Source organism: Octopus sinensis, unplaced genomic scaffold (genome assembly GCF_006345805.1).
Source record: "Octopus sinensis unplaced genomic scaffold, ASM634580v1 Contig16884, whole genome shotgun sequence".
Taxonomy (NCBI): Eukaryota; Metazoa; Mollusca; class Cephalopoda; order Octopoda; family Octopodidae; genus Octopus; species Octopus sinensis.
This window is the reverse complement of record NW_021834649.1, coordinates 2,974-15,213: the sequence shown is the minus strand read 5'-3', so window position 1 is coordinate 15,213 and position 12,240 is coordinate 2,974. Positions and strand designations below refer to the sequence as shown.

The 12,240-nt window shown below is 43.9% G+C and overlaps 1 protein-coding gene across 1 annotated transcript; it reads right to left on the bottom strand.

The window, feature by feature from the left end:
• Positions 1–518: 518 nt before the first annotated feature.
• Positions 519–3,200, bottom strand: LOC115230947 (adhesive plaque matrix protein-like; the record flags this gene model as incomplete). Its single annotated transcript, XM_029801052.1, has 2 exons — positions 519–602; positions 1,130–3,200. Coding segments are annotated over 2 exons (2,155 nt in total), but the record flags the coding sequence as incomplete, so codon positions are not given.
• Positions 3,201–12,240: the final 9,040 nt, after the last annotated feature.

Here is a 12,240-nt window from a genome sequence, read left to right as displayed (position 1 = left end):
ACGCAGGGGACTCTAATGTTACGGACTCTGCTGGGATTGATTGTAACGCAGGGGACTCTAATGTTACGGACTCTGCTGGGATTGATTGTAACGCAGGGGACTCTAATGTTACGGACTCTGCTGGGATTGATTCTAATGGAGGGGACTCTACTGCTGATGACTCTAGTACAGTGGGGCTTAGTTTAGTTTCGTGGGGTGTGACGCGATGTGATGTAGTGCTTTGCAATGTAGCTAGATGTGGTCCAGAGTAGTAAGGCTTGCTTTGCTGTACTTTAGTGTTATATGTCGTACTTTGGGGTAATTTGGTACGGTAAAGTACGCTGCGGCTTGTGGTTTTGGTGCTGTGTGGTGTGCTATACCGAAGCACGGTTTGTTGTGGGGCAACGTACTTTGTTGTGGTTGGAGCTAGTGCAGTAGTGTAACGTGGTGTTGTGAGGGTCTTCTTGGCTGAACGCGGGGTGGCACGTTGTCCTTCAGTGTGACGGGGTGTGGTACTTTGTGGTACAGCTTGATACAGTTCAGGGTGCGGCAACGGAGTGTGGCTTGGTACGGTCTGCGCTGATGTAAAGTAGTCTGGTGTGGCCGTGGGTACCGCAGTGGCACTGTTGGGCGATGTGGTCCACAGGGGTGCCGGGTTGCTTGGTGTGGTTGTTTGGGGTGCGGCGTAATTGAGAGTGGTTTGGAGTGGTGTGGTATATTGCAAGGTAGTGTACTGAGGTGCGCTGCTGTGTAGTGCACCTGGCTGTAGAGTGGTGTACTGCGGCAGCGCACTGTGGTCTGGCACAAGAGGATGTGGTCTCGTGCAGTGAGGCGGTGCGTGGTGCAGTGAGGTGTAGTGCAAGTAAGTGTGGTGCGGGGAAGTGAAGTATGAGGGGTTGTAGAGTGGAGTGGAGTGGGAATATAGTGTGGAGGAGTCTGCTGTAGTGTGGAGCGATGTAGTTTCGCTTAGGGTGGTGTTGTTTGGCGCAGTGTAGTAATACAGAGGATGGTGGTACAGAGTGTGGTACGCAGGGATATAGTGTAGGGTAAGAGGTGTAGCGTGGGATGGCACTGTTTGATGGAGTGTAGTTGTGCTATGGAGTGGTGCACTGCAATGCGGTGTGTTTTGGGGTAGTGTGGTGTAACTTACTTGTTGTTTGGTCTGTTGCGATGAAGTGTATTGCGGTGAAGTTTGGAGTGGTGCAGTGTAAGTTAGTGTAGTGCTGTGTTGTTTGGTCTGTTGCGATGCAGTGTACTGCGATGCAGTGTATTGCGGTGGTGTTTGGAGTGGTGCGAGGTAGGTTACTGTAGTGTTGTGTTGTTTGGTCTGTTGCGATGCAGTGTATTGCGGTGGTGTTTGGAGTGGTGCGAGGTAGGTTACTGTAGTGTTGTGTTGTTTGGTCTGTTGCGATGCAGTGTATTGCGGTGGTGTTTGGAGTGGTGCGAGGTAGGTTACTGTAGTGTTGTGCTGTTTGGTCTGTTGCGATGCAGTGTATTGCGGTGGTGTTTGGAGTGGTGTGAGGTAGGTTACTGTAGTGTTGTATTGTTTGGTCTGTTGCGATGCAGTGTATTGCGGTGTAGTTTGGAGTGGTGCGAGGTAGGTTACTGTAGTGTTGTGCCGTTTGGTCTGTTGCGATGCAGTGTACTGCGGTGCAGTTTGGAGTGGTGCAATGTAGGTTAGTGTAGTGTTGTGTCGTTTGGTCTGTTGTGTTGCAGTGTATTGCGGTGCAGTTTGGAGTGGTGCAATGTAGGTTAGTGTAGTGTTGGGTCGTTTGGTCTGTTGCGATGCAGTGTATTGCGGTGTAGTTTGGAGTGGTGCGAGGTAGGTTACTGTAGTGTTGTGCCGTTTGGTCTGTTGCGATGCAGTGTACTGCGGTGCAGTTTGGAGTGGTGCAATGTAGGTTAGTGTAGTGTTGTGTCGTTTGGTCTGTTGTGTTGCAGTGTATTGCGGTGCAGTTTGGAGTGGTGCAATGTAGGTTAGTGTAGTGTTGGGTCGTTTGGTCTGTTGCGATGCAGTGTATTGCGGTGTAGTTTGGAGTGGTGCGAGGTAGGTTAGCGTAGTGTTGGGTCGGTTGGTCTGTTGCGATGCAGTGTACTGCGGTGCAGTTTGGAGTGGTGCGTTGTAGGTTAGTGTAGTGTTGTGTTGGTTGGTCTGTTGCGATGGCGTGTACTGCTGAGTGATATAGTGAAGTGTGCGATTCGCTGCTGCAGTGCTGTGTGGATCGATGCAGTATAAATTGGAATGACTCGGAGTGGTATGGTACGTTGGAGTGGTATGGTACGATGGAGTGGCGTAGTGTACGGTTGGACGATTCGGTTTGATATACTGTGTGACGTTACGATAGCGTGCAGCCTGTGGTGCTGTTGTTTTGTAGGTGAGGATGTACTCTACTTTGGGGCGGTGTAGGGAGACGTACTGGTGTGTACTTTGGTGCGGTGTCTCGTACTGGGATGTATCTTGGTGCGGTGTCTCGTCCTGAGATGCACTTTGGTTCGAGGTGGAGTACTTTGATGCACTTTGATGTGCTTTGGCACGCTGTGATGTACCTTGTGGTTTGGCGTACTTTGATGCACTCTGATGTGACTTGGTTCTTTGTGATGTACTTTGAAGTGATGCGACACGCTGCGATGTACTTCGTGGTGTGGCGTACTCTGGTGTGCTTGGAAGTGGTTTCGCACGCTGTGTTGTACTTCGACGCGATGTGACACGCTGCGACGCACTCTGCAGTGTGGCGTACTCTGGTGTACTTTTATGCAACTTAGCACGCTGTGATGTACTTTGGTCTTGTGGAGTGTGTTGCGACGCAGAGGTGCGCGGCGTGGAGTTGAGCTGCAAAAACTCTGGCGGTTTACTGCGGTTTGGTTTCGCACGCCACGGTGAGGCGGCAGGTGTGGAGATGTACTTTGCGGCGGAGTCAGATGCGGAGGCAGGTATGGCCTTGCCGCCTGTGATGTAGTTTGGTGTGGTGTAATGCAGGTGGCTACAGTTCGTGATGAAGTATGAGGTGTTGTTGTATACCGCGCGAGAACTTGGTCTCCTGTAGTATGGGACAGTGTTGTGTCGGGTGGTGTATTCAAGTGGGATGTGTTGCGGCGCAGTGCAACGTAGCTGGGTGCGATTTGATGCGTTGCAGTGTGGTGCACAGTGGGATTTTGTAGTGTGACACTGCGCCGCGAGTTTAGGTGCAGTGTTGTATGGTTCGTCGAGGTATAGTACAGTGCTATTTAGTGTATTACAGTGTTTTGAAGTGTAGTACGGTGTATTATGATGTGCACTACCGTGGTGCACTGAAGTGCATTTGTTTGCGGCGGTACAGTGTGATCCGGTGCAGTATCGTGCCGTGCAGTGGTTCCGCGATGCGGTGCAGGGCCGTGTCGCGTGGCACGGGGAGTTGCTGTGTCGGTGCCTGGAGCGGCGTAGCACGTAGCGCTGTGGGACGGTGCAGTGCTGCAAGGCGGTGCACCTGCAATTGCAGCCCGCAACGGCGCAATGTGATGCAGCCGGGTTGTGGTGCGGGGTGCTTCTGCGGTTCGGGGGGATGGAGTGAGAAGGGAGGGGAGGAAGAGTCTTCTTCGGGGGAGTTGGAGGGAACAGTGTTGTGTGTGGAGGGGGTGAAGATGAGGCGGAGGGATGTGTGTGTGTGTGTGTGTGTGCGTTTATGTGTGTGTGTGCGTTTATGTGTGTGTGTGTGTGTGTGTGTGTGTGTGTTTTTTTGTATTTATATCCTATTCATATATGGTATTTGGAAGTGTTTGTGTGTGTATAGATATTTGTATGTATGTACGTACGTATGTATGTATATACATGTGTATGTATGTATGTATGTGTGTGTATGTACGTATGTATGTATGTACGTATGTATGTATGTATGTATGTATGTATGTATGTATGTATGTATGTATGTGTGTGTCTATGTGTGTGTATGTATGTATGTGTATGTATGTGTGTATGTATGTGTGTATGTATGTACGTATGTATGTACGTATGTATGTATGTATGTATGTATGTACGTATCTATGTACGTATGTATGTATGTACGTACATACGTATGTACGTACGTATGTATGTATATACGTGGTATGTATGTATGTACGTACGTATGTATGTATGTACGTATGTATGTATGTACGTATGTATGTATGTATGTATGTATGTATGTATGTATGTACGTATGTTATGTATGTATGTACGTATGTATGTATGTATGTATGTATCTATGTACGTATGTATGTATTACGTATGTATGTACGTACGTACGTATGTATGTACGTATGTATGTATATATGTATGGATGGATGAATGGATGCTTGTATTTACATATATATATATATATATAATATATATATATATTTGTATATTTGTATATATATATATGTATAAATTATACGTACAGGCGTACAAACGTTACAGACTTGATGTATATATTGATGTATAGTTACCGGCTTACAGGTATGACACCAAAACACTGCATATAAAGTCCGACCATGCCCTGTCCTTCGTTCCTGTGCAAGATGTTTTTCTTTCCGTTATTACTGCGACTGTTGTTGCTGTTGTTGTTATTATTATTATTATTATTATTATTATTATTATTATTATTATTATCTTGATTGATATTTATGGAGAAGTTTTTTTTCTCCTTTTTTCCCCTTTCATCGTCCTGGTTTTTTTTTTTATATATTTAAATAAATGTTCGGTTTGGTGTACCCTTTTCTTTTTCTTTTTTTCTTTTTTTTTTTTTTTTTTTTTTGGAAAAAATTAAATCCTCGCTTAGAAAGAAAGAAAGAAAGAAGATTAAAAAAAAAATGAAAAAAAACAAAACTAAGAAGAGAGAAGCAGGCGATGTATATATATATATATATATATATATATATATCTATATATATATATATACACAAACTTGTAGAAAGAGCCTTTGTAAATAATGTGAGGCAGACAGAGAAAGTTGTAACTGTCGATGTTTTGTTTACCTTAGCAACCGAAGCAGACAACGGCAAACGCAAAAATGGGAACGTGACGACGAAATGAAAAACGAAGAAAGAGAGAGAGAGAAGAGAGAGAGAGAGAGAGAGAGAGAGAGAGAGAGGGGGAAAGAAATAACGATTTATAAACGGATACAACGCACACACGTACACACACACCACATACACACACATCACACTCACACACACACACACACACCACACACACACACATATCAAACTCACAGACACCACATCACACACACCACATACACACACATACACACACACACACCACATATACACATCACACTCACAGACACCACACACACACACATCAAACTCACACATCACACTATCACACACACCACACTATCACACACATACACACACCACATACACACACACATCACACACACCACATACACACACAACAAGCTCTTACTGATATATACACATACCTACATACATGCATAGACATACACACACATACACATAAAACATACTTGCATACACAAATATACACACACACACATATACACACAACAGGCACACACACATAGATACAAGCACAGACACACACACATGCACACACGCACAAAACATACCTTATTGGTCTGCAAGGTCGAGTAATCTCCCTTAGACCAGTCCAGTTAGCTGTTCCTCCCTCCTCTCCTCTCTCTATCATTCCAATCTCCCCTCTCCCTCCCTCTATATACCCATGTACTCACTAGTCTCTGCACTCTCCCACCACCACTACCTATGTCCTGCCTCTTATAGCGTAGCCTCTCTAACCTCGACGGGCGAGCTGGCAGAAACGTTAGCACGCCGGGCGAAATGCGTGGCCGTATTTCGTCTGCCGCTACGTTCTGGGTTCAAATTCCGCCGAGGTCGACTTTGCCTTTCATCCTTTCGGGGTCGATAAATTAATTACCAGTTATGCACCGGGGTCGATATAATCGACTTAATCCCTTTGTCTGTCCCCTCTGTGTGTAGCCCCTTGTGGGTAGTAAAGAAATAGGTTATTTTGTCTGTCTTTACGTTTTGAGTTCAAATTCCGCCCAGGTCGACTTTGCCTTTTATCATTTCGGTGTCGATTAAATAAGTACCAGTTACGCACTGGAGTCGATATATTCGACTTAATCCCTTTGTCTGTCCTTGTTTGTCCCCTCTGTGTTTAGCCCCTTGTGGGCAGTAAAGAAATAGGTATTTTGTCTGTCTTTACGTTTTGAGTTCAAATTCCACCGAGGTCGACTTTGCCTTTCATCCTTTCGGGGTCGATAAATTAATTACCAGTTATGCACTGGGGTCGATATAATCGACTTAATCCCTTTGTCTGTCCCCTCTGTGTGTAGCCCCTTGTGGGTAGTAAAGAAATAGGTTATTTTGTCTGTCTTTACGTTTTGAGTTCAAATTCCGCCCAGGTCGACTTTGCCTTTTATCATTTCGGTGTCGATTAAATAAGTACCAGTTACGCACTGGAGTCGATATATTCGACTTAATCCCTTTGTCTGTCCTTGTTTGTCCCCTCTGTGTTTAGCCCCTTGTGGGCAGTAAAGAAATAGGTATTTTGTCTGTCTTTACGTTTTGAGTTCAAATTCCACCGAGGTCGACTTTGCCTTTCATCCTTTCGGGGTCGATTAATTAAGTACCAGTTATGCACTGAGGTCGATATAATCGACCGGCCCCTTCCCCCAAAATTTCGGGCCTTGTGCCTAGAGTAGAAAATAATGCGTGTGTGTGATTGCGTGTGTGCATGTATCTGTACTCCACGTCTGTGTCTGTGTGTTCGTCCCGTTGATTTGATCAAAGCCTTCGTATCTATGCTATAAGGATGACATCTCTGTGTCTGTGTGTTCGTTCTGTCTACATAGCATCGACCTCGCTCTGTCTGTGTCTGTGTGTTCGATCTACCGATACTACTTCTGGGTAGGCGGCATGTGTGTGTATATATAGGCGCAGGAGTGGCTGTGTGGTAAGTAGCTTGCTAACCAACCACATGGTCCCGGGTTCAGTCCCACTGCGTGGCATCTTGGGCAAGTGTCTTCTACTATAGACTCGGGCCGACCAATGCCTTGTGAGTGGATTTGGTAGACGGAAACTTAAAGAAGCCCGTCGTATATATGTATATGTATGTATGTGTGTGTGTGTGTGCACGTGATTTTCCTCTCTCTCTCTTTCTTAATTTATTATTTTTTCACCCCCTCTTCGTTTCTCTCCCCCTCTCTCTTTGTCTCTCCCTCCCCGTTTCTCTCTTTCTCTCTCCCTCCCCGTTTCTCTCTCTCTCCGTCCCCGTTTCTCTCTTTCTCTCTTTCTCCCCGTTTCTCTCTCTCTCCGTCCCCGCTTCTCTCTCTTTTTCCCCGTTTCTCTCTCCTCTCTCTCTCTCTCCGCCCCGTTTCTCTCTCTCTTTCCCCCGTTTCTCTCTTTCTCTCTCCCTTCCCGTTTCTTTCTCTCTCTCTCTCTCTCTCGCTCGCTCGCGCTTTCTACGTCTACTTTCGTTTTCGTCCATTTCTTACCCTCTTTTCCTCATCCTTATATTTATCTCCTTATCTACAACGTCACATGTACTCTCTCTCTCTCTCTCTCTCTCTCGCTAGTCTTACTCACTTCCTCCTTCTCTTACGTCATTCTCACTTAAAGCTACGCTCCCAACCTTTCTTCCTGTCCCTCTCTCTCTCTCTCTCTCTTTGGACACTCTCCCACTCCCTCATATTTCTTCTGTATGTCACATTCACTCTCTCTTTCTCTCTTCTTCACACTCTCTCTCCTTCCTACACACTCTGTCTTTCTCTCTCTCTCTCTCCCACAATCACTCCGTCTCTATCAAACACACATTTCCCCCTTTCTCTTTCACACTCCCTTTCTTTCTCTCACACATGTGTCTATCCTTCTCGCACCTATCCTTCCTCACTCTCCTTCTTCACATACTCCCTCTCTCACACTTCCTAAATCCCCTCCGTCACACTTTCATACAACCTTTTTCTCTCTCTCTCTCTCTCTCTCTCTCCCGCTCCGACTCTTTCACTCTCTCCTCCTTCCTACTAACTTCCTCACTTTCTCTCCCCTCACACACTTTCTATTTCTCTCTCACACTCCTTTTCCCTCTAACACACACTTTACTTCTCCTTCACACCCTCTCGCCCTCTCACACACTTTCTATTTTGCCTCACTCTCTCTCTCTCTCCGTCTCCTACACTTTTCATATCTCCCTCACACTCTCTGTCCGTCTCACACCCTTTCTATTTCTATTTCTCCCTCACTCTCTTACTTTCACACACTCTATATTTCTCCTTCACACTCTCTCGCCCTCTCACACACTTTCTATTTTGCCTCACTCTCTCTCACACTCCTTTACCCTCTCACACACTCTTTATCTCTCCCTCACACTCTCTGTCCCTCTCTCACACTCTTTATATCTCTCTCACACTCCTTTTCCCTCTCACACACTCTTTATTTCTCCTTCACACCCTCTTACCCTCTCACACACTTTCTATTTTGCCTCACTCTCTCTCACACTCCTTTTCCCTCTCACACACTCTTTATCTCTCCCTCACACTCTCTGTCCCTCTCACACACTCTTTATATCTCTCTCACACTCCTTTTCCCTCTCACACACTCTTTATTTCTCCTTCACACTCTCTCGCCCTCTCACACACTTTCTATTTTGCCTCACTCTCTCTCACACTCCTTTTCCCTCTCACACACTCTTTATTTCTCTCTCACACTCCTTTCCCCTCTCACCCATTCTCTCTCTCTCTCTCTCTCTCTCTCTGACTTACACTCTTATTCTCCCCCTTCCTCCTTTCGCCACAGCTAAACCCAACCTCATTCGCTTAACGACGCTATCACCAACCAACCAACCAACCAGCCACCCACCCGCCCAACCAGCCAACCAGCCATCTCCTCATTCATTCATTCATCCATTCATACCCAGACGGATACAACGTGAACCGTGTCTCGTTCATTTTACCCTCGATACCTGGCGTTACGAGATGGTGGGTTCGAATCCACGCACCATCAGGTGCGTGGTAGTCGGCGATGGAGCCGTAGGAAAGACTTCGATGCTCCTTAATTATACAACGAAAGGATACAGTGCGGATTATGTACCAACATTTTACGATAGTTTTAACGGTAAGGAACCCTTTTTCTTTGAATATATGTCCTGACTATTGCAAATTCCGCCGAGGTCGACTTTGCCTTTCATCCTTTCGGGGTCGATGAATAAAGTACCAGTTTCGTACTGGGGATCGATGTAAAAGACTTAACCCCTTTGTCTGTCCTTGTTTGTCCCCTCTATGTTTAGCCCCTTGTGGGTAGTAAAGAAATAGGTAAGGAACCCTTTTTCTTTAAATATATGTCCTGACTATGCAAATTCCGTCGAGGTCGACTTTGCCTTTCATCCTTTCGGGGTCGATAAATTAAGTACCAGTTACGCACTGGGGTCGATATAATCGACTTAATCCCTTTGACTGTCCTTGTTTGTCCCCTCTGTGTTTAGCCCCTTGTGGGTAGTAAAGAAATAGGTATTTCGTCTGCCGCTACGTTCTGAGTTCAAATTTCGCCGAGGTCGACTTTGCCTTTCATCCTTTCGGGGTCGATTAAATAAGTACCAGTTTCGTACTGGGGTCGATGTAATCGACTTAACCCCTTTGTCTGTCCTTGTTTGTCCCCTCTGTGTTTGGCCCCTTGTGGGCAGTAAAGAAATATATATGTTTTGACTATGATTGCGTCCGGGCGTCGCTGAGAAGATGTTTGCTTTTCAGTCACATGGTTACGAGTTCGATCTCACTGCTTGGCGATGCCTTTGGGGGCCGACCAAAGCCTTGTGAGTGGATTTGATAGGCGGAAACTGGAAAGAAGCCCGGCGTATGTGAGAAGATTGAGTTCGGTCTCAACTGAGTGATGGCACCGTGGGCAGGCGAGAGGATTTCGTAGAGGGAAACTGCATGAAGCCCTTCCTGTACACCCCCCCCACACACACACACACACACATACACACGCAGGTGAGGGAACAACAAGCATATATATATACTCTTTTACTTGTTTCAGTCATTTGACTGTGGCCATGCTGGAGCACCGCCTTTAAGTCGAGCAACTCGACCACGGGACTTATTCTTTTGTAAGCCCAGTACTTATTCTATCGGTCTCTTTTTGCCGAACCGCTAAGTGACGGGGACGTAAACACACCAGCATCGGTTGTCAAGCAATGCTACGGGGACAAACACAGACACACAAACACACCCACGCATATATATATATATATAAATACATATATACGACGGGCTTCTTTCAGTTTCCGTCTACCAAATCCACTCACAAGGCTTTGGTCAGCCCGGGGCTATAGTAGAAGATACTTGCCCAAGGTGCCACGCAGTGGGACTGAACCTGGAACCATGTGGTTGGTAAACTGCGCCTATATATATTATTCTTAAACAAAAATGTTGTTGATAGTAACTTCGAAGTCTCGGCCAGCTAAGTCATCGTTTTCCTTATAATTGGACCTTTAAACAAACATTAATATATGTGTGTGTGTGTGTAATTATCCGTACCACTACCACCACCGCTTGACAACCGGTATTGGTTTGTTTACGTTTCTGTGTATTAGCGGTTCGGCAATATTAGGTCAATAGAATAGGTACCAGACTCGAGAAAAAGGGACAATAAAAGGGACAGAAACATTGTTGATGTTGCGGTAATAGGGAGATGAGTGGTTGACTCCTTCGAAGTCCCATATTTCGCGGGAAGAGAAATGAGTAGTTTTTAAATGGTTATTTTATCCTTTGGTTAAATTGCGATTATTTAAATTAAGTTTTAATTATCGATTTTATACCTTTGTCCCTCTTTGATCTCCGTTTTCGTAGCTTTTTCGATTATCTATGAGGTGTGGGATTCGAAAGACTGGTATTCTAAAAGTCAGGAGATACGTGTGTGTGTGTGTGTGTGTGTGTGTGTGGTTGGATGGATGGATAGATAGATAGATAGATGGATGGATGGATGGATGGATAGACAAATGGATAGATAGAAGGATGGATAGATAGATAGATAAATATATAGATAGATAGATTGGTAGATAGATAGATAGATAGATAGATAGATAGATAGATAGATAGATAGATAGATAGATAGATAGATAGATAGATAGATAGATAGATAGATTGGTAGATGGCTGGATAGATAGATAGATAGATAGATAGATAGATAGATAGATAGATAGATAGATAGATAGATAGATAGATAGATAGATAGATAGAAAGACAGATAGATAGATAGAAAGACAGATAGACAGATAGATAGATAGATAGACAGATAGAAAGACAGATAGACAGATAGATAGATAGATAGATAGATAGATAGATAGATAGATAGATAGATTATTTAGTTGGACGGACGAAAACACGAATGAAGAATTATCCAAAATTCTGATTGCCCCCTTTTTGTATATATATATGAATGAGAAGAAGAAAATGGAGAAATTGCCATGCAGATATCAATTTAGGATGCTAGCATCCCTTAAATTGTGTGTTCATATATGTGTGTGTGTTCATATATATATATATATATATATATATATATATATATATATATATATATATATTATATATATATATATATACACATGTATGTGTGTATGTGGCGTTACGAAATAGTAGTTTCATCATCCAGGGAGGCTGACATTTCATTTCAGCTTACCTACACGACTGCCCCCCTTCGCTTTTGTTTACTCACAACTTTCAGAAAAATTGATATTTTTAAATGAAATTTTCTACAGATACGCTCCAGGTGATGTAAATCCCGATTACATCGAAATTTGTTGTGAAAAACATTCTTTTTTTATTTTTTTTTTCCAAGGGTTTGGAGAGGAGTTTCCGCAAATTCGGTAGAGTTACACGATTTGGCTTTGTTTCCTGATAACTTTAAGAAAAATTGATATTTTTATATGAAATTTTCTACAGATACGCTCCAGGTGATGTAGATCCCGATTAGATCGGAATTTGTTGTGAAAAACATTCCTTTTTCTTTTTTTGTTCCAAGGGTTTGGAGAGGAGTTTCCGCAAATTCGGTAGAGTTACACGATTTGGCTTTGTTTCCTGATAACTTACAGAAAAATAGATATTTCTTTAATGAAACTTCTTACAAATACCTCTTACATGATGTAGATTACGATTATATTAGAATTTAATATGAAAAATAAAATTGTTGAGCACATACACACACACACACATATATATATATATATATATACATATATACATTCTAGCAATTCTTTTTCGAAATTTCAAGTTTCGTTTTCTAGATACATAG